Here is a 21,141-nt window from a genome sequence, read left to right as displayed (position 1 = left end):
CCTGCTATCTTTTAGCTCAGATTTGAAGTCCCTGGGAGTTGAGCATCTGCTTGTAACTTATGCCTCGGAAAGTACACCCCCCTCCACGACCCTTGCTGAGAACGGTTTTGAACAGCCAAGCCTTGAGCATGAGACTGGGGGCCACGAGCCGCGACAACCCACCCAAAACAGGCAGGCAACGCCTGAGCACAACGAGCATCGATGCCTAAGAAAATCTCTGCCTCCAAACCCGTCCTTCTAACAGGGCGAGCAGCAGGATAACCGCACCCTCCGATGATTTCCCCTGCCTCATGGAGAACGCGGCCCAGCGCACGTTCCTGCCCCTCGGGATCCAACAGGAACCAGCGCCGGAGCGGGGGGGATTTGCAAGGATTCGCCGTCGATGTGCGCGACCGCTCTGGCGGCAGAGGCGAGCAGCAGCGGGATTCCCGCACTGCCCCAACGCGTCCCTTTCAACAGCTCGGGCGGCGCAAGGGGCGGACGTCAGGCCCGGCACGGCGGCGACACCGCTCCCCGTGCCGGTGCACCGAGCGGCGGGACAGGGGACAGGGGACAGGGGACAGGGAGCACGGAGCGCTGCGCCCGCTGCCCCGTCCCGTCCCGTCCCGTCCCGCCCCGCCCCGCCCCGTCCCGTCCTGTCCCGCCCCGTCCCGCCCCGTCCCGTCCCGCTCCGCGGGCAGCGCAGCCGCCGCCGGCCCCTCGCGCCACAGCCCCGGAGCGCCCCGCGGCGGGCAGGGGGCGGCCGCCGCCCGCATCGACGGCCGGGCCTCGCCCCCCGCCCGGCCCCCGGGCGCCTCCCTCGTCCCCGCCCCCCGCCGGGCGCTGCTGCTCCGGGGCGGGCGGCGGCCCGCGGCCCCCTGCCGCTGGAGACACGCACCTGCTGCCCGCCGGCCGGGCCGCAACGAGGCTGCGCTGGGCTGGGCTGGGCTGAGGCGAGGCGAGGGCCGCAGGGCCGGCGGAGCCCCTCGGCCGGGCGGGGCGGGGCGGGGCGGGGCGGGGCGGGGCGGGGCCCTTCGGCAGCTGGCGCAGCCCCGCCCCTTGCGTGCCGCCTCCCGCGCCTGCGCGGCCCCGCCCCGCCGCGGCCCCTTCCGGCGCGCCAGCCCCGGCTCCCCCCGGCGGGCAGGGGAAGGCCGCGGGGGGCCCGTCCGCACGCCCCGTCCCCCGCTGCAGGAGCCGCAGGAGCCGCAGGACGATGTCGCCGCAGGGTCGCCGCTGAGCCGAGCCGAGCCGAGCCGGCGCGATGGCGAGTGGCTGCCCGCCGCCCTTCGGGGACCCGGCGGAGGTGCGGGAGGGCTTCCTGTGCCCGCTGTGCCTGAAGGACCTCCGCGCGTTCCAGCAGCTGCAGGCGCACTACGAGGAGGAGCACTCGGGCGAGGACAGGGCCGTCAGGGCGCAGCTCCGAAGTAAGGGCGCGGCGCGGCGGGGCCCGGGCAGCGGCAGCCGCTCGGCCGCGGGGGCTGCGGGGTCCCGGCCTCGTCCGAGCGGGCCGGGGCCGGGCCGGGCCGGGCGCGGTTCCCGGCGCCGCGCCCCGACCTTCCCGGCACGGGCAGGGCCCCGCTCCCGCTTTGTTACTGGCTCGGGAGGCTGGCGGGCCCTGGCCTGGTGGGTGCTCGGTTGTTGGGCGTTTAGCGAGAGAACCCTCCGCTGTAAGGCAGGGGGATTCCCCAGCGTTAGTCAAAGGCCTTGCAGAGCACGGCGGGTCTCTGTACTTGTCGGGTACCAGCTCATTCCTCCCTGGGCTGGACAGCAGCTGAAACTCTAGGGATGGGTAAGGAAGGGTGGCAGTGGGGAAAAGGTGGAGAAGGACTGGATGGTGGAGCTCTTTACTTGTAGATGCAGGGAGCGTTCCAGAGTTCTGCCGTGGACTACTGGCTTTTACTGATGTGTGAAAAATCCCTTCGTTACTGCTGTAAACTAAGGTACAACTTCCTCCCCCCACCCCCCAAATGTATATAGCATTGCTTTACATGGAGGGAAGGATATGCAAAATATGGTGGTAGGTCTGTGTGTTCCATAAAGAAAGTCTTCACTGTTACTTTTTTCCCTGCTCTTGGAGATCAACGGTCATTACTTCAAAAGTCTCATTTCTGAGGAAAGTTTGTGTTTTTAACAAGCCTACCTTAAGAGTAGCCCAGCTGAGTATTTAAGTCTTGAATTTGCTTTCCATCAGTCTGTTTACATCTCAGCTTTTAGCACTGTCTTTTTCTTGGACAGTGGAGGTAGACTGGCCAGTACTGCAGTCACGTTCTTTTCATGGGCACGCCGCTGTAGTAAGTAGGTGAATTACAGATGCTTGCTTCAGTCAAGTGTTTAAGCCAGAACAACAACATGGTTTTCACTGTGATATGAAGAAAACAACAGCTTAGTCTTCCTAAGGTTTCCCAAATGCTTCTTTTATTGAATATAAAATTCAATTGCATTCTGATTTCTTATGTTTTGTTGTTGTTCTAATTGAACTAATTCTAGGAGATAGAATATCCAGAGGAGAGTACAGATACAAGGGCAATAAAAATGCTCAAATTTCAATTTCCCAGTCTTATTTTTGGCCCAGGAGACTGCTCTCCTCTCACTAGCATTTGTATGAAAATAATGCAGTGATCTGTTTTCTAATTTTAAAGTTATTTAGATGTACAAGCATATTGAAATTCTGAACTTGGACTTTGTGCAAAAATACAAAGAAAGTGTTGAACACACTCAAAACCAAAACAAATCACTGGGAATTAAGAGAGAGTACATACGTGGTGTCCCAGTGTGCTGTGGCATGGGGTCCCACAATTCAGTACGGTTTACTGTTTACAGTGATGTCCCTGAATGGAGTGCCTAAAACTATTGATTTGCTATTAGGACCTTAGCACTACTTTGACAGATAACAAAGAGCATTTAGTGTCACCTGTGACTCTGAACTAAGCTCTGGTTTTAAACAGGACGTGTTGACTTAACAAGAAAAAAGATTTGTGTTGAAAGATAGGGAGCATTCCATGCTGGTTTCACATATGGCAAATACTGGGTAACTAACAGCCTCCTGTTTGGTATGTGGGTTTATCTTTTTCAGATCTAGTCCAGAAGGCCAAGAGAGCAAAGAAGAAACTACTGAAGCAAGAAGATGACAGAACTGATTCTGGATCTCAGGAACGATATGAATCATTCAGCTATGGTGGAGTAGATCCATACATGTGGGAGCCCCAAGAAGTAGGTAGGAGAGCTAGAGTGATATGCAGGGGTGTAACTCTGATTTTAATCTTTGCTGGGGAAATTGAACAGTTTTGCTGAAGCTGCATGGAATTGTCTGTATTGCATTTGATTTACTGTAGCATGGGGTTATGGCTTGCATATTGATTCTGTGCAGCCTGCCTACATTGTATGGGGGTGATGTGGAAAATGCGTGTGTGTGTGTGTGTTATAGAATCAAGACCCAAACCCCTTGAGAGCACGGTTAATTGTTATTTCAGTGTACCTGAGCTGTTGAGTTTTGCTGGATATATATAGCACTGTTCATCTAGCTTTGAGGTGTTCTGCATGTATCTTGTAGCTGTTAACAAAACAGATAATTTACTGATTAATAAGCTATTGCTATATTAAATCTCTGCCTTTTGGGTTACTGTTAAAATAGATGTTAGCTTATATGCCTGACAAAATGCCTCTCCCCTGATTTAAACTCTTTCAACTATTTCTTTGAATTTGAGGTATAGGTAATCTCACATTAAAAAGAGGTTTAAATTAATCAAACAAAAATAAAACAACTGTGGCTATAGATTTAAACTTTGCAAAAGTTAACTAATATGGTGACTGAGCCATTAATTACAAATACTGTTACGGGAAATTGCCTTTTACTATTGCAGAAATTTATGGTTGTTTTCAGGGAGAGGAGACAGCACTGTCTCTTGTGGGTCCTGGGAGTTTTCCTGTGTTGCTGGCAGATGAGGACTTTGCCCTTTGAGTCTGAGTTCTGTATATCATTGTACTTTTGACTTCATACCATGATTGCTGCTGAAATAGTCAAAATTAGTAGCTAAGAATAAACTTAAGCAGTGAATTAACAGAAGGTTTCTGATCAGAGTGGGGAATATGAACCTTAAGGATTTCAGAATAGGATTTGGTGGATTTGTGAAAGGGGTCCTGTAATGTCTCCAAAACAGATTGAATTCAGTTAGCCAGAGGGGCTCTCCCATTCCTATGAATTCGGCTATGGAGGTTTTTTTTACATATTTCATTAGAATGAGGAAGTGACATTGTCCTTTGTTTAGTTAGTGTCAAAGAGCAACATCTGCTTTTGTGTTCTACCAGTCAGAAGAAAGATAACTTATATTTTGTCTGTGTCTTTGATTTTTCAATATCTGGTTTATGTTATTAAGAAAAGGATTAAAACTTAAACCCAATTTTGTTGAGAATGAATTGTGTATTAAATAGATGCTTTATTGATTTTCTGTGTACTTGGTGATGACATTTCTGTAAATCTGAACTGTGATTGAGGATTTTGTTCAGACCTCTGAAAGTGAGAAGGATGATCAAAAATCTGAAAGAGAAGGTGCTGTTGTGTAGACTTCAAATATTCACTGGACCTGCATCTTGGCTTTGTTCCAGATACAGTCAGGAAATAATGGCAGCTGGTTTTGAGATAAGTGCTAGCTGATAATAGCTTGCCAAATGTAACTGAGGGATGGAGATAAATAATAATAATATTGCAGATGTTCTCTTTTAATGTAGTGTTCTTAGTTGTTTGTTTGTTTTTTTTTAAGTAGAAATAAAACACCATTAATTAGGCTTTAATCCACATGTTTTATGTGGAGCAGAACCACAAAAACTTAGGATACTAATGTTGTTAAAATGCCATTTGAACATGAGAAATAAATGGTGAAAAAGAAGGGATAGCTGCTTTTCAAGAGGCATTTATATGTATTTAAATCCATGTAAAACACCTAGGTGACTCTGAAAACTTTCTGCTCTCTCCCAAGGTGCTATGAGAAGCCATCTTTCTGATTTTAAGAAACACCGAGCAGCCAGGATTGATCACTATGTAGTTGAAGTCAATAAGTTAATAATCAGGTTAGAAAAGGTAATTTTGCTGTTTTTTTTTTTTAATATTCTAGTCTCTTAAATGTTTCCTAGACATGTAGTCATGTTTTAGTGTGAAGGGTGCCCATTTATGCAGCAGTGCACTTTTTCAAGGATAGTAAATTATGACTCTTTACAAGTGACTGTTCTTTTTTTTTTTTTATCCTTATGTAGTTTGGTCTGACTCTGTACTGCACACATGAGTTCTGTTTCTATGCAGTGTTTTCAAACTGAAAATGCTGCTTTCATGTACTTAAGAACCATCTGTTTTTTTCCTGTATGTTTTCTCCATCTTTTACCTTACAAAGTTTCTCCCTAACGTTTGTCAGGATTTTTCCAGCTCGTCATTCAGCAAAGTCCACCACTGACATCTGATTTATTTGCATTTTTACTTGCAATAATGTTGGATGATCTGAGAATTATGTCCAAATGCTCTGACTGGAGCAGATTTGGCAGTAATTGTTTAGCACTACTTGTCTGAATATGGCATTAGAAACAATCAGGAAGGTTGCAGGAATCTGATGTGAAACAGGCTGTTAAAAATGGCAGACTTTTCCTGTTTGGATGGGATGGGGGGTTAGGAGGTTGTGGAGTTCTTGCCTTTTTTTCTTACAAAAGTACAGTTTTCTTGAATTTGTTGTTTGTCTTCTACTAGCTTACATCGTTTGACAGAGCAAATACAGAGTCCGCTAAAATAAGAGGTTGGTATGAGCTTACCTCAGACTACTTGCTGCTATAGTTTACCAGCAAAGGAATTAACTGAATGAATATCTTACATTGTGTGTATTCCTCCCCCTCTCCACCTGATTGTAGCTATAGAGAAGTCTGTTGTGCCTTGGGTCAATGATCAGGATGTTCCATTCTGCCCAGATTGTGGCAGTAAGTTCAGTATTCGAAATCGACGTCACCATTGCCGCCTTTGTGGGTCTATTATGTGCAAGAAGTGCATGGAACTTGTCAGTCTTCCTTTGGCAAGTAAGTGCAGTGGGTAGTGTTAATTCCTCCTTTCCTTATCTCACTCAGTGTGCTAATGGCATCCTGGCTTTTTGCAACAAGAAAACGAGCTTAATATTCTGTTTGTGTGGGAAACTTATTCTGCAGTGTGTCAGTCAGTTCCATGCAGACACTTGTCTGCAAAACAGAGTAAGAATGATTTTTATATTCTTTGTCTCTGTTCCTTCTTCAGATTGGGAAGTGTTACATAATGCTGAAAAAGTTACTAGAATATACTAGTACATAATATTACTAGATGTGGCATATTCCAAAATTGTACTGAGTACCATAGCTCTGGAGGTATAAATTTTTGGAGTTATAACTCTAGAAGTGCTTGACATTTAACTACTGTGGATATTTCAAATCTTGACCACGATTATCCAAATGTTGACATCAAGGGAATTCATCCACAAGCCTTTTAAGAAGCACTTTCAACTTTAGTTTCCTTTCTTATCTAGAGAGGAAACTATTTTCTGTGGAAATAAATGATGTTAATTGGGATCTTCAGAGAGTTCAAGCACAAAAATAAGTACAGCATTAACATTGCTGTTTTCCACACACTGTTTTATAACTATGCAAGGTCCAACGTTCAACTCAGAAACATTCTCACATTATCCTAGGCTTAAAGAATGTAAGTGGTTCCCAGCAGAGTGCTCTATAGATGCTTTTAGAATAGTGCAGGATCTTACAGTGAATACTGAAATTCTGACTTGTAGATCTGGTTGTCATGGGTTCCTTGCATGTCGTTCTTTTTCAAGACAGTTTTCTACTATTCTTGGTAATAGTAGCTTCAGTTAAAATTGCAATTAATTTGTGTTGGTAAAATCTGTTGGCCTCTCCAATTAAGGTAAAATTACCTGTATGTAACTTTTAGGCAAACTCACCAGTGCCAGCAAAGAGGCCTTGAGTTCTCATACTAGTCCAAGCTCTTCACCTAATAGCGTCCATGGCTCCCGCCGTGGCAGCATTAGCAGCATAAGCAGTGTAAGCTCAGTTCTGGATGAGAAGGATGATGACCGAATCCGTTGTTGTCAGCACTGCAAAGACACCCTGCTGAAAAGAGAACAACAGATTGATGAGAGAGAATACACTCCAGAGATTGTGAAACTCTATGAGGTAAAATGAAGCTACTTGCTGCTTTCATACTCAGTATATATACCTACAGTTGTTGCTACTTGGTTTCTAGCTTGTTCTCTCATGTCCAAGCTCGTTATGGCTTAGTATTTGCCTGTGTACAGATAGACTGTAATGGGTGTTGATGCCACATAGAAAAATCTGAAATGATGGAGCCAGGTGCCATGTAGTACTTATATCCCATGATAACTTAAACCCTCATTTTAAGGCACAGCTTTATTCTCTGCATCTGAAATTAACAGTTCTGTGTTGCCTCTCTTAAAATTGTGAACTATGTCAACTGGGATTCCTCCAAACAGTCCTTATTAAACCAGTGATGTGCTGTGCGCTTTGTTAATGGGCTGCACTGGAACTGTACTACTTCATGTTGTCAGCACTCTGTCCTCACACTGGTGGGAAATACTTCTTGGAACCATCTAAATTGACCAAGTGTATGGCTGGAACTTTTATGTTCAAATATGCTTTGATAGCAGGTACTGACAGTCACTGGGTATTCAATCCAGTCTGTAAACCTTTCTCCCAGTCCCACGGCTAATAGGACTTTCTGTTGATGCTCTCTATGAAGAAACTAAGACTAGAAGTTACCTAAGTTTCCCATCAGAATAGCTTCTGAATTCAAGTTCACCTTGCAGGGGTACAGAGATTCTCTCTCTGTTCATGACCATGGCATCTGTATTCTGAGGACAGTCGAAGGGCACTGTGATCCTTAATAGCCCAAGGGCTTTCAACACTGTTAGCTGGGGGTGTGCATAGGCACATTGAAAGGCTTATGTCAGCATGTGCTTACATTTGTGTTTTGACGTGAGTTCTTTTTATACACTTTGTTTTAAATAAGAAACTCCGACTCTGTATGGAGAAGGTTGACCAGAAGGCACCAGAATATATAAAGATGGCAGAATCGCTAAAGTAAGCCCTATTTGCTAATTTTGTTTATGAATATATGCATTTTTATGCAACTGTAAGAATGAGAAGTAGTAAAGAAGTGGTGTGCTAAGGCTACAAGATTGTGTAGGTCATGAGAAAGTACTCAAAAAAAAAAAAAAATAATCTAGACAAATACCTGTCCAAACCCCATGTTAATTAATGGAGTAGATTATTAAAGCTGACGAGTGCCATCCCTGTGTTCTATTACTAATTAGCATATGACTTATTATTAATTCCAGACTTTTGGTGCATCATTTGGGTGCCTGGATTTTTGGGTTTCTTCCCACAAATTTGTATTTAAAAATAATAAAAAAGTAATAAATGCTAGGGTTAGCCTTTCAACTTGTAGAATGGGATAAGTTCTATGGTTTTATCAGTCTTAAATACAGCTTCTGATTTAAGCATAGTCAGAATTTAATGTTCTAGAACTGAATATAATTAGGACTTATATTACTTAAGTCCTTAAGTGTAATGACCTGCTGAAAGACTTGCCATACTGAATGAATGTAATATAAGCCTGCCACATGTGCTTCATGTATGAAATGTAATAGAGTAGTGAAGACTAGAGGGAAAAACATTACATTTCTTGGCTATAAAACAGTCACTTCTGCCATTTGTGGTATTGCGGAAATTGATGGATTTCAAGGAGCTTATAGGGCAAAGAAGGAAGCTGTACAGCAAATTTCTAGAAGTTGTTCCAAAGGAGATGTGAAGTGGGGTGTTTTTTTTTTTCTTTAATCTTTTAAAATTTTGTACTACTTAAAATATTTTTTTAATAACATACTGGAAATTCCAGAGAATTAGCAGTATGCACAAATGCATACATTGTGTATACTGTGCTGACTTGGATCTTGACTCCTTCCCAAATTACAATGTTTGATCACCTCATAAAGAGCACTAGGATCTCCCCTCAAAAGGATTGTAACAACAATCACATTTTGCATTTCTTTAAACCCTTACAAAACCCTTGTTTTGTTTTCCCTACTTGACTTCCTGACTTTTTATGTTGTTGAATTAATTGGGGGGTTCCTTCCTTTATTTAGATCTCACTTAGTAGATCGAAACACAGATACAGCTATATGTCTGTGTTCAATTCTTACAGAGGCAGATATTTAAATGTTAAGGTATGGTCACTTTTGACTCAGCTGACCCACTAAGGATCTTACAAGTTCTGCAGATTTAAGAGATAAGTGTTACACTAAGGATTTTGCATTGCATACTTCATTCTGACTAGTACTGAGTCCTGAAAAGTTATTTTTGAGGGCTTGATTGTTATTTTGTGTATTTGAGATATAAAAGGAGAGGGAAGCTTAGAAACTGGTGAAGAGTCTTCCCTGTTAAATGTTAATTTGTTTTCTCAATAAATATGGGATTCTAGTGATTGGATATCCGTGTAGATGCAGTCAGTTGCTAGCATCTTAAGTATGACACTCATGTGGGGTTGTAGACTTCTGCTTTCTGACAAACGTAAGCAGAGAGAGCTATTTTAGTGGTATAGTTGCTTATTCGTTTTGTATCATTTTTTTCTGCACCCAGTGGCCTGGAAAAAAAAAACACAGAATAAATGTATTTGTTAGATTCTGTATATTTTAGATATTATTGATAGTGGGATTCTTCTTGTATTAAAATCCAATTTCTCCTGTGAGTGTAAATAATAAAATCATAAATAAAATGATCTACTAAATCTTCATGTTCATAAGTTGATTATCACTTTCCACTTCTGTCAGAACAAAAAGGCTTTTAAGTACAGTGAGCTCAAAATAAAAGCCTTTTAAAGGATTGACTATCCTTACAGTTGTTGACATCTCCTTGGGATAACTTCCTGCGTTGTATTTATTATTAGCTTGATGCATGGCTTACAATAAAGTTGTATTTATTTCTTAGTGCCGGGGAGACGACTTACAATCTTGAACATGCAAATGACTTGAGAGTGGAGATTCAAAGAGTATATGAATTTATAGATGCCTTAAGGTAAAGGAAGTGTGCATGCGCTGTCTCTTGCTTTCTCTCATGTGCATCATAACAATAAAGAAAAACAGGATATATTTTTTTTTCCTCTTCCAATACAGCTTGTGCTGGATATCCTTTTGTAATGACTTTTCTGTAGTTTTTCTTATCCTCAACTGTTGGGGCCTACATTTGTGTAACATCTACCTGCTTATTCATAGTCAACTTGTCTGCTCAGTTGTAATGAGGATGTTGAAAGGTAGATACTGTTCCTGTGCACTATCCAGCTCTACTTCCTTTTCCAACCATACATTCCTCTGTAGTGAAAATAGCTTAAGTGCAGAGGAGACAAATAGAGGCATAGTTTTTTTTTTTTTTTTAAGTGTTACAATTTGTAATATCTAGAATGGCTTACCTAAAAGAACATTGGAAAATGTTAATTTGATATTGTCTGCCTCATTTTCTGTTGTATTTTCCTTGGCCCTTGTTTTTGAACTGATGAGATTGTACATTTGCTTTGATTCAGTAAGAAGATTTTGAATCTAGGCTTGCATGAAGAGCCCCAACCTCATCCTAAAACACTACAGCTTCAGAGAATGATAAGATACTCGGCTACACTTTTTGTTCAGGTAAATTAAACATATGAGCTAAATTTGTTTTATGTAGTGTTCTCTTCTTTGCTAGGCATCCCTGTGGTTTAAAACTATTTTGACAGAATGTTTAGTTCTGTGGATTTTTCTGTAGTTCCACTGAATCGATAGTGTAGTCAGAATAGTATTGTGTTCAGGGGCTTAAGAATCTTTGCTTTGTCTCTGGAGGTTGAGCCTAGCTAGCGGTATAGTTAAGGCAGCCACGCTATGCTCAGACTTGCAGCAGTAACTATAGTGTAGAAGTCCCTCTTATTTGTCTGTGTTCTGTTGGTGGTATTTCTATATTCAAGGAAAAAAAAAATCCTAAAAATTCGGCTGAATGCCTGCAAGTAAAACTAAGTATTTCAATTTTTTTGCCAGGAAAAACTGCTTGGCCTAATGTCCCTGCCAACCAAAGATCAGTATGAAGAACTGAAGAAGAGAAGACTACATATGGTAAGACAGGTTAAGATCTGTATCTTGTATGAGGGCCTCCTTCAAAGTCTTAAAGACATGCACAATTATTTACAACTCAGAGTTAATCTTAATGTATTAGTACCTCTGTGTGTATGCATGAATAGCTGTCCTTAACACTGAACTTCAAAAAAATTTTTTTGGTGATCATTCTGTGTCCATTTTCAGGGATTTGTGTAACACAGTCATCTTATTTCTACCCAGAACAGAGAGACAGAGGTCAGTACTGAGAGCTGGGTACTTCTAGAAAGCAGCAGTGACTTGCTTACTTATGCTGTTGCTCTGCAGTACAGCAACAGAAGGCCTTTAGGTATCTTAGCTTATGAGGATTTTCAAATTGTGTTCTGGAGTTCATTTGCACAAGTAGAATTCGGAGACTTCTTTAGGTGGTTTAAAAAAAAATAAATCAAGAATAAGGATGCATCTTCAGAGAGGTTTGGGATTTATTTTTTTTCCAGTTAGGAGGGAGAACATCACTAAATGTAAAATAAACCAACTTTATGTTGAGGTAGAAGTTGAGAAACAAAAATCATTGCATTCCAACAGCTAGTATCATCAGTGATCTTTAACACTGGTGCGCTATTACAGAAGTACCTGCTATAGTTGACTGTGATACAGTTACTGTACAAATCAGTTTGAGGCCACTCTTTGGACAGCTGGATTAGGCATTTTCTGCTTTATGTATAGCACTGTCACTGCTCTCAAGTTTGTACAGGCAGATATGAAGGGATATTAAGTACCTTCACAAATAAACTGAAGGGAAGCATCTAGGTAATATTACGAAAATGACCATTTTCTGCAGAGTAAGCAAAAATGGAACTGATTTGTTTGTGACAGTAGTGTCTAAGGTAGATAAAGCCTAACTTTTTGTACCTATGGGTAGTAAAAAAATAAATTGTGGTGTTCTCTCCCTACATGTTTGTTTTAGGCGTCTCTTGAAGCACACAGAAGACAAGAGGAAAAGCAGAAGGATTCAACTTCCAGATCTGTAGCTGCAGTTAACGGTGATGCAAGTCACCTAAAAAAAGGAACAGTCAGGAAATCTGAAGGCTGGTTACCTACATCTAGCGTATCTCGACAATGTGAGATAGCAGACCCACTTCTTCAGCAGATTGACAACATCACATCCTTTATTAAGCAAGCAAAAGCAGCTAATCGGCTAGACGAGGTCCGTATGTTGCAAGAGAACCTGAGGCAGCTTCAGGATGAATACGATCAACAACAAACTCTGAAAGCTATTGAGCTTTCTAGAAAACAGGCAGAAGAGGAAGAGATGCAGAGGGAGGAACTTCAGGTCCTTTGTGAAAAAGAATGGGAAAGAGAACACCACAAATTCACGTCTCAGCATTCAAGGACACACTCCTTAGACTTCAGAGAAGTCAAGCAGCATCAGCATGAAGTTACAAAAGAGAATCAGAACTTGATAGCACATGGATTGGATTTGGATAGTACTCAGATGACAGGGAACCCAGGTTCTGAAACTACTGCTGTTCAACAGCGGCCAGCTAAAGATAACTTTATCTTTCCAGTCAAACCCCAGAACGTCCCACAGCACGACAAAGACCAAAATAGGGCAGCCTGTCTAAACCCCTTTGAAGATGAAACAGATACCCCTCTATCAGAGGAAGATCCTGCTAACCCATTTGCCAAAGACATTTCTCCACTGATTTCTTTCTCTAACGCTATTGTACAAAGTGATAAGAAAGAATATAATCCATTTGAGAATGAGGAGGATGAACAAACTAATGGAGCATCTGTCAGTACTTCAAACCCCTTTGAAGAGGATGAAAATCCATGTCAAAAGTCTGGGGGGAATTCTGGGAATCCATTTGAAGAGGGATCTTCTACCAATCCCTTTGAAGTGGAGGATGGCAATGAGATCTCAGAAGAGGAGGCTATAGAGGAGGAACTGCTTCTCCAACAGATAGATAATATCAAAGCCTATATATTTGATGCCAAACATAGTGGGCGAATGGATGAGGTGGAGGTACTGACAGAGAACTTGAAGGAATTGAAGTACACCTTAGCAAAACAAAAGGAGAAATCCAACTGTTGAAGCAGTAGTAGGGCTGTGTAATAATTACTTCATGTCCGCTGTTAAAGATGGGAAAGTAGAACAGATAAACGGGAGTACAGGTTACAAGAGGGAATTGGGAGAAGGTTGTGAGATTTTTTTACGCACTTTCATTTATGTATTTCCACTACTACTCAGCCTTGAAGAAAGAAAATTGAGGAATGCTGCTAGTCTTGAACACTTATACTAAGAAATTTTTACAATAACTTGTTATAACCCTCTCAGTGGTAATTGGTCTTATATTGTGTATTTTGGTCAAAAGAGTTAGGTGGTAACGGGGAACTGCAACTTGGAAATGGTTTCAGGGTTGATTCGTCATCTTTCCTTTCTCTTGTGTTGCTGTACTAGATGTATTATTGGTTTTTCAAGCGGCACTCAACAAAAGAGATGAAAATGTTTCTAAAATGCGTGCATCTTTTGATAATGGCACAGTACAAGTGTTACAGGCTAGCCTACTTGTCCTAATGGAATTACAGGAAAGGGCTGTTGAAAGGCTGCTGTGATTCTTTGAGATACAGAATACACAGGCTGCAGATCAATTTTGTGCAATGCTAATACATAAAAGGGATTTTAAGACTATGAGGAAAAACTTTGTAACTGATCTTAACATGAGTAACTTTTAAAAAGTGTTTATAAAAATTCATGAGTAAAATTTGGGTGCTGCCCTTTCATCATTTCTAATTTCCCAGTTACTCTAGGCACAAATTGCAGTGTAAGAGAGAAAGCTGAACTGGCTTCAGAGACCTACCTGTGTGGGAATGAATACCTAAATACTCACTCACAGGGAGAAGTATGTCAGGCTAGCACAAACTACAGTTTTAAAGGTGACCCTGCAATTCCTAACTATATCGTGGAACTTGTATATTCCTTTATGTCTTCTGGGTAATGGAATGATCATGTTTCTTTTATCTGTAAAACTGGAACCCTCTTCATAGCATTCAGAGAACAGAAGTTCTGTTTATAATGGAGAGCTGAAGTGCCACTAAACTGGAATTCAGTGAAAACTGGGCTGTGATGGTGCCAAATAGCAGGTCCTATCTTATACTTGATTCCCATCAAAAGAAATTAAGAGAATCAGGCACAACTGTCTTAAATAAGAAGCTCCAGATTGGAGTCTTGGTGTGAACCTGTGACCTCGGGGAGGGCTAGGGGATGGCCAGCACCTGTGGTGCAGGGAGGCTTAATGCTGGGCTTCTGAAGATACTGACACTGAAATGTAGAATCATTCTCTGTTAAGTCAGCATGTATCTTTGCAAAAGACTGTGCCTCAGCTGCTTTGATTTTTGCCTTTGAGATGCAGAGGTTCATCGTCAGGCATTGGTGTTTGAAAAGGTGGTTGGGAGGAGTTAGTCAAAAGGGTGTATTTAACTAAAGCTGAAATAGAGGAAATTGGGCAGATTGCACTGTACGGCACTAATAATGGTGGGCTTACACAAGTGCAGTTGTATGGACCAGGACACTTTTACCTATGTCTCCAATAACATGAATAGCATTGCTATAATGTGAACATCACGTAATGTTTCTGAGACACAAATATAATCATGCTACCTAAACAGCAAGAACCCTAGTTTTACTTTCTTGTAAACATGTGGAGGTACGGACTTGTAGAACTTCTGTTTCAAAGAAACAAAACATATCCTCAGTAACACTAGTAAATGATCAAAATAACTTAGAGCAGCCACTTGAAGAACACTGCTGTTCTTCTACTGTAGTATAAATCTGAGTTTGAAAGGTGTGCGGAATGGGTTGTTGTAAGACCCTGAGGGTGTATATTTAGGTGTTTTATTATTGTTGATTGAGTCCCTAAGTGTTACTTTGCACCAAATGAAATAAAGAACAAATGATTCTGAAAGGCTGTAAAGTAGCACAACCTAAGTGCGCTGTGGCACTACATTTAGGAAGGCAGCAAGATAAAGAGACACATTAAGATAGTTAAACTTTATCCCCCTTTATACACAGAATTGTTTTTAAAGTAGTAGTATAAGGTAACTGTTTAAGACAGACTAGTTTGTGAGTCAAGAGGACAGCTCCCTGCACTGTAACCCAGAACTTCTTTTGATATTGATGCAAAAAGAATGTTTCAGTGGTTTCAGCTTTTGCTTTTAGAAGTGGTTTTTCCTTGTTGTAACTATCTTGCATTCTTTGTATTTTCAGTCTAATACACTAATAAAGTATCCTTATTGTATATGTAACAACATTTTTACAAGCAGGTAACAGACTAGCATACCTCATAATCAGTGTCTGTGTTAAATGTGACTAGCGATCTGATACTAAAGTCATCTCTAATGTGAAGACATTCACTGGTATTTGGATTTTGGTATTTGCTGGTATTTGGATTGCTGTAAGGCTCACAAGGCACAACAAAATGAAGACTCATAACCACAAAGCTAAATAAATAACTTGCATTGACATTTGTTAAAATTGCATGCACTACTCTGTATGAAAACTTTGTAAACAGAGATAAAATAAACATTTATTTTGTGCTGTATTTGCCCTTGATGATTTTTAGAGGTTGCTCATTCACATAGGTGTGAAATTTTGTATTCAACCACCTGCTCAAATACTAGTGTATGTGCAAATTACTGCAGAAATAGACAATCCTAGCTTAATGGTATATGCAACGATGTAATTCAAAGCAATGTAGTACTATCTATCATGTATTTATATACTATTATAGGTACACTGTAATTGTTTGGTGAGGCAGAAGCTACTCTGACCGTGCTCAGGGTCCAGGAGCAGCTGAAGGAAAATCAGTTACAGAGCAGCAGCACTGGTGTCTGAAGCATAATGAACTTGCTGATTGGAAGCAAGTTACCTGGAAGCCAAGGTTTCTAGCTATGCTTCTCCCTTGCATGTGGGTTTTTCGTTTCAGCATGCACTTTCAGCTGGGAGTATATCATCTGGCTGTCTTCAGTTAGTACAAGCTGGAAATGGGTGGGAACATTTGATATGTTCTGCAAGTCTGTGGAACCCTGTTCTGCTTCAAGAGAAATCAACTTTTACCCCCCGTTTCTCTATATCAAAGCAAACATGATCCTGGGGACTGCATCAGGCAAACTACTGCCAGGAGGCTGTGTGATCCTTCCCCATAGAACCAGTAAGTACTACTGCTACTCCACAGCTGGAGTTCTGGCTCCCATTCTGGGCTTCCCAGTACAAGAGAGACTTGGAGCTACTGGTTAGAGTCCAAAGAGCCACTAAGAGGGTTAAGGGCTGGAAGCATCTCTCTTGCAAAGAAAGGCTTAGAGCCTAAAGAGGAGAAAGCACGTGGGGGGGAGGAAGAATTTTATCAATGTATATAAATACCTGAAGAGAAGGTTCAAGGATGGTAGTGTCAAGCTCTTCTCAGTGGTGCCCAGTGCAAAGGCAATGGGCACAAACTGGAACACAGGAACAGATACCTTTGAACATCAGAAAAGACATCTGCTGTGAGGGTGATGGAGTTCTTGTGCAGGTTGTCCAAGAGGTTGTGGAGTCTTCCTTCAAGATCATCAAAGCCTGTTCTAGGTGTCCCTGCTGGAGGAGATGGCCTCCAGAGGTCCCTTCCACCATCAGCCATTCTGTGAATCTGCTATTTTTCTACAACCTTTTATCTGTAGGCATGAGTACAAAACATAGCTCTGGTCAGTTTTCCTTCTTGCTTTCACACAGCTTTGACTGCAATGCTTTGTAAAACTGGCACAACAAAAGCTGCTTTTTTAACTTACATTTATTTAATATTTTTCATTTTAATTATTCTAGTTGTAGCTAGAAGAATTATGGGACAAGAATGTCAGTATCACACCAACTTGCTTGTTCCTGTTTCCAGGATGTTTTAACCCTTGTCTCTCACTGAAGCACCTTGATCACCCAACCCTGAGGAAGCAACTGCGTGGCTTGAGATTTCAGGCTGATGCTTCATTTTTCAAAGCAGCTTTATATTTTCCTCTCATCTCTTTGGGTAGTGGCACAAAGGCAGGGCAGGGAACTTGGCCTTCAACTTCACACATGCACTCTCGCAGATGATACTTCTTGGGCCCAAACGTTGCTGGATGTGATAGCTTTTTTCTTTCTCTTTCCTCTTTTTCAAGTGTTTCTCTAGAAAAAGAGATTCGTTTGTTACCATCAGAAGCCTGAATGGCAGCCTTTCCTGTCCCTTCCCTACACACAGTTTTCCAGAAGGATGGCTTTACCTGGTTAAATTTGCCAATGTATTTGGGAAAAAAAAATCCTACAGACTTGACCAGTTTGTAGGGACTGTATTATGATGTGTGCTACATCCTATCACTTGAGTACGTCGGCGTATTGTTACTTACTTGCTTTTCCCCAGGATTTTTTTAATGTGCTCAGTTATCTCCTTGTTGGTTTTATCTTCCACGTCAACCAAAACTTGTTCTCCGCTGTCTGTTAAAAACAAATCAGGCAGAAGCTGGCGTTCCCGTGGCCCCTTCCCTGCCCACCACACGCGATTTCACGGCGCCTACAAAAGCGCACTCTAAAAGCACGAAGCCAGAAGGATGCCTACAGCCCGCTGCCCCGCGGCAGGGAGTGCCGAGGCGCGGCGCCCAGCAGGCCCCGCCGAGCCACGGCCCCGCAGGCGGCGCTCGCTGGGGGCCCGGCCCGGCGCCACCTACCCAGGTAGAAGCGGAGGAAGGGCGAGGGGGTCATGTTCCTGAAGAGCATGATCTGCACCCAGGGGTTCTTGTACTGGATCTGGGGGACGTTGAAGAACACAAACTTTCTAGAAGGAGGGAGGAGAAATCAGCCACGGGTCCGGCGGGGACGCGGCCGAGGCGCGCTGCCGCCGCAGCCCCAGGCTCACCTGGCGCCCTCGCTCAGCTCCCCCGCCGTGTTGTAGTTCACCGTCATCACCTTCACCGCGCTCTTGAAGATGACGTCGCCCTGGCTGAGGTACTGCAGCGTCCGCCGCACGGGGAAGCGGCCCTTCATCGGCATGGCGCCGCCGCGGCCGGAAGGGCGGGAGGCGCCGCCCCCTGCGCGAGGGCGGGGCCCGGGGGGACGGCGCAGCGGCCGCTGCCGCGGAGGGTCTGGGGGCGGCCGGCGCCGGGGCCCGCGAGCCCTCTCTCCGCGCGGCCCGCAGCTGGCGGACCGGCCCACGGCTGCCGGGAGCGCGGGCGGGCCGGGCCCCAGGCGCTCCCCCGGCTCCCCCGGCCGGGCGCGGTGCAGCGGGAGGCGGGGAGCAGGGCCCGGCCGGCTGACAGGCAGCGCCAGGCAGGAGACGGACTAAAACGAAAACCAGACGGGGCTGCCCCCCCTCTCCCCGGGAAAACAGAACCAAGGATCACCACAACGCTTCCCACTCCATTTCTGGCGTTTGCCTTCTCAGCAACCGTACCTCGACGGAAAAGACGTTTCAAAACACGCTCGGGGCAAGGGTTTTCTTTTTTTTTCTTTTGGTCACTAACACTTTATAGTATAAGAAATATAAAAAACAATTAAATTAATACATTTGGCATGGCATGGTTGAATGTGTATTTTTGTTTGCAACGAGCCCTACTGCTCTGCCAAACGTCAACAAAAAAAATGCCGGGCTGCACCTGTAAGTGTACAGGCAGGGTACACAAAGCGCTCCACGCCCTGCCCCTGGCCAGGAGCACCCCTGCAAGCGGCGTAGTTCTGTTTCTACAAACTCAATGGTGAGAGGATGAACTTGTTCAGCTCAGGGGACAAGACCTCATGCTTCAGAGGTCTTTTTTTAATTACCTGTTCACCACCTTTGCATGTATATTTTTTTATTTTAAGCACCTAGGCTTGACAACTGAAGCCTAAAATCATTTTAGCCTCATTTTTGCTAAATGAAAATCCCTGAAGTTGTAGAGTTCCTAATTGCAGAAAACAAGAACTGAAATTAACCATCTTCTCTATAAAAATAGATGTAAAAGATATGGTGCATCTCAACCACATCATAAATAACATTAAGGATGTGTTTACCAGTTGGAAGAGTTCAACTTCATTGTCTTTGCTATAAAGTGTGTTTGAAGGGAACTAAAATCCAACACACACTACACTAATTTAAAATCCAGGGAGCAGAAAGCAAGTAACAGATGAGAGTAGTATCTGTTAATAGCTATTTTCTCAATTAAAAAAAAAAAAAAAGAAAAAAGAGAGAGAAATGCAGAAAGCTGAAGAAGATGAACTAAAGCTTTTAGGAAAAAGTCCTTCTCAGCTTGTTCACCGTGAAGGGAAATTTCTGTTCCTATTGAGTACTGGGTTTAGACACCTAATGTTTAAGAAATTCAGTGAACTTATGAATAAAAATCAAGAATGCATTTTTATCTGTAATTCACTTTAATAGTATAAACCTCATTTAGGTAGTAGTATTAAGCCACAACAATATAATGCCACATTTAAACAGCATTTAATAAAATGCATAAGCTAAATCATGCACTGCAATACTCTATATACAAACACAACAATGCAAATTCCTCTTCATGACTGAAGACATTGATTAGATATAAAATTCAGATAAAAAAATCATGCTATTATTTTAATATGCTATTACACATACAATGTTGATTCCACAAAAGGAGCTGTGATAAATGAGTAACTCTTGTGAGGTTTGAATCTGAAATTAAAATATAATAGCATAAACAATAGCTTTCTAGAGGATAGTAAGCAGAGACTTCCAGAAAATATCCCACGGAATTAAAATTAGATAATTCCTTTTATAAAAATGGGATTTTTTATTATTTTTTTTTTTTTAATAAGAACTCAGAGCTCCCTGGTAAGCCTATGCCAAATAGATACAACACTTACACAATGTGCAGTTTCTCAGTTACAAATCTGAACACTGGCTTGCAATGTATTTTAGAGTACAGATTAATTATGAAAAAATATTCCCACATTTTACCTTAATTCAATTTATGATAAAACATGTAAGCAATGTTTCCTTCTTAAAGAATTCCCTTTTAATTGAAATTTATTCGATCTTACTTTCAACCCAAAGTCATAGAAAATATATTAAAATGGACCTGTGCCTTCTTGTCATTTATCTAAAACCATTAAAAAATAATGTACAAGAAGCTGATTATTCAGGGGAGTTAGATACCTGGCAATAGGTGTGCTTCTTAGACTTTTGCTTTCTGACATCAAATAGAGAAAGTTGATTTCACGTTACACAGTTTCTGTAGAATATAACAACATAGCACCACTTAAATTTGAGTGTATGTTGCCCTTCAGAATAAAAACAACTCAAAACATATATAAAACAAGTTTGCAGTTTTAAAATATGCTCTTTTTATAAATCCACAATTGATTTATTTTTTAAACAGATTCAGTCCAGATCAATACCTCAATCCACTTTCTAATCTTTAAGATTTTACTGCAGCACAATGACACAAACAGACATTCAGGTTTCCATTCAGCCCTTAAGGAGGAAAGTAAACATTATTCAAACCACACTGATTGTCATGACACCAATGAAGGACCATCTGTCACAGAAATTCCCGCCATTAATTTAGTTTTCCTGCTGATCATCTCAGAAAAATGGCTTGAAATATTAAAGAATGATGTTTTACAGGTTCTATATTTAAAACAAAAGCATACAAACAAATGCTTTCTAACAATATATTAAGAAACAAGAGAACATTCTTAGCATTCTTCATAGCAGAGATTTTACACGCAGAGGGCCTGACTTTGAAAGAACCTTGTGCTTTACTTTAAGCATGCAAGAAACTCCCATTATTTTAATCAGTGTCTGCTCATCTGCTCAAAGTTAAACATGCACAAGTCTTCACCACGTTGAGCCTAAAAGGTGGAAATATATGCCCAGAAAATTCCACTTCACCTTTTCAATACAAGACATGCTGAACTACTCTAAGCAGTTTGTAAATTTTTTATTATTATTAGTTTACTAATATTAATATAATTACTTCTCTAAGTTTTCTATCCGAGTTCAAGTCATCAGAAGGGAAA

General features: G+C 42.2%; 4 protein-coding genes and 1 long non-coding RNA gene across 13 annotated transcripts in view; 2 read left to right on the top strand and 3 right to left on the bottom strand.

The window, feature by feature from the left end:
- TMCC1 (transmembrane and coiled-coil domain family 1) overlaps positions 1-1,000 on the bottom strand; it is a 143,596-nt gene extending 142,596 nt beyond the window's left edge. For 4 of the 6 annotated variants that reach the window (XM_068694682.1, XM_068694677.1, XM_068694678.1 and 1 more), the window contains exon 1: positions 878-1,000. The gene's annotated coding sequence lies outside the window, so the exon portion shown is untranslated. Of the gene's footprint in view, positions 1-267; positions 559-877 lie in introns of those variants that run through there. The other 2 variants (XM_068694683.1, XM_068694680.1) reach the window with 2 other exon arrangements.
- Positions 1-21,141, top strand: part of LOC137862533 (uncharacterized) — a 453,236-nt gene that overhangs the window by 92,976 nt on the left and 339,119 nt on the right. The gene's annotated exons all lie outside the window — the stretch shown is intronic.
- RBSN (rabenosyn, RAB effector) lies at positions 955-15,715 on the top strand. The gene is made up of 11 exons (XM_068694676.1): positions 955-1,403; positions 3,053-3,193; positions 4,953-5,053; positions 5,708-5,753; positions 5,866-6,027; positions 6,920-7,161; positions 8,015-8,085; positions 9,988-10,074; positions 10,577-10,679; positions 11,061-11,135; positions 12,082-15,715. The coding sequence occupies exons 1-11, from the start codon at positions 1,241-1,243 to the stop codon at positions 13,207-13,209; spliced, it is 2,319 nt and encodes a 772-aa protein (XP_068550777.1). The 5' UTR covers positions 955-1,240; the 3' UTR covers positions 13,210-15,715.
- Positions 6,984-18,215, bottom strand: MRPS25 (mitochondrial ribosomal protein S25). Of its 3 annotated transcripts, none has more exons than XR_011100378.1 (6): positions 18,029-18,188; positions 17,841-17,947; positions 17,523-17,610; positions 16,935-17,304; positions 16,534-16,820; positions 6,984-7,098 (listed from the first exon to the last, which is right to left on the bottom strand). XR_011100378.1 is itself a non-coding variant. In XM_068694712.1 (4 exons), the coding sequence occupies exons 1-4, from the start codon at positions 18,160-18,162 to the stop codon at positions 17,112-17,114; spliced, it is 522 nt and encodes a 173-aa protein (XP_068550813.1). In that variant the 5' UTR covers positions 18,163-18,215; the 3' UTR covers positions 16,919-17,111. The 3 variants fall into 3 exon arrangements, 1 of the variants encoding a protein (XP_068550813.1); XR_011100377.1 differs by lacking the exon at positions 6,984-7,098 and adding an exon at positions 11,577-16,151; XM_068694712.1 differs by lacking the exons at positions 6,984-7,098; positions 16,534-16,820 and having other exon boundaries at positions 16,919-17,304; positions 18,029-18,215.
- Positions 19,497-21,141, bottom strand: part of NR2C2 (nuclear receptor subfamily 2 group C member 2) — a 42,179-nt gene continuing 40,534 nt past the window's right edge. For both annotated transcript variants that reach the window (XR_011100375.1, XM_068694709.1), the window contains one exon: positions 19,497-20,351. Coding sequence is in view for 1 of the 2 variants with exons in the window: in XM_068694709.1 (XP_068550810.1) it covers positions 20,336-20,351 (16 nt within the window). In the remaining variant the exon portion in view is untranslated. The remainder of the gene's footprint in view (positions 20,352-21,141) is intronic.

The sequence above is a fragment of the Anas acuta genome, chromosome 11 (assembly GCF_963932015.1).
Source record: "Anas acuta chromosome 11, bAnaAcu1.1, whole genome shotgun sequence".
Taxonomy (NCBI): Eukaryota; Metazoa; Chordata; class Aves; order Anseriformes; family Anatidae; genus Anas; species Anas acuta.
The sequence above is the reverse complement of the archived record's forward strand: the minus strand, read 5'-3'. Positions and strand labels throughout refer to the sequence as shown.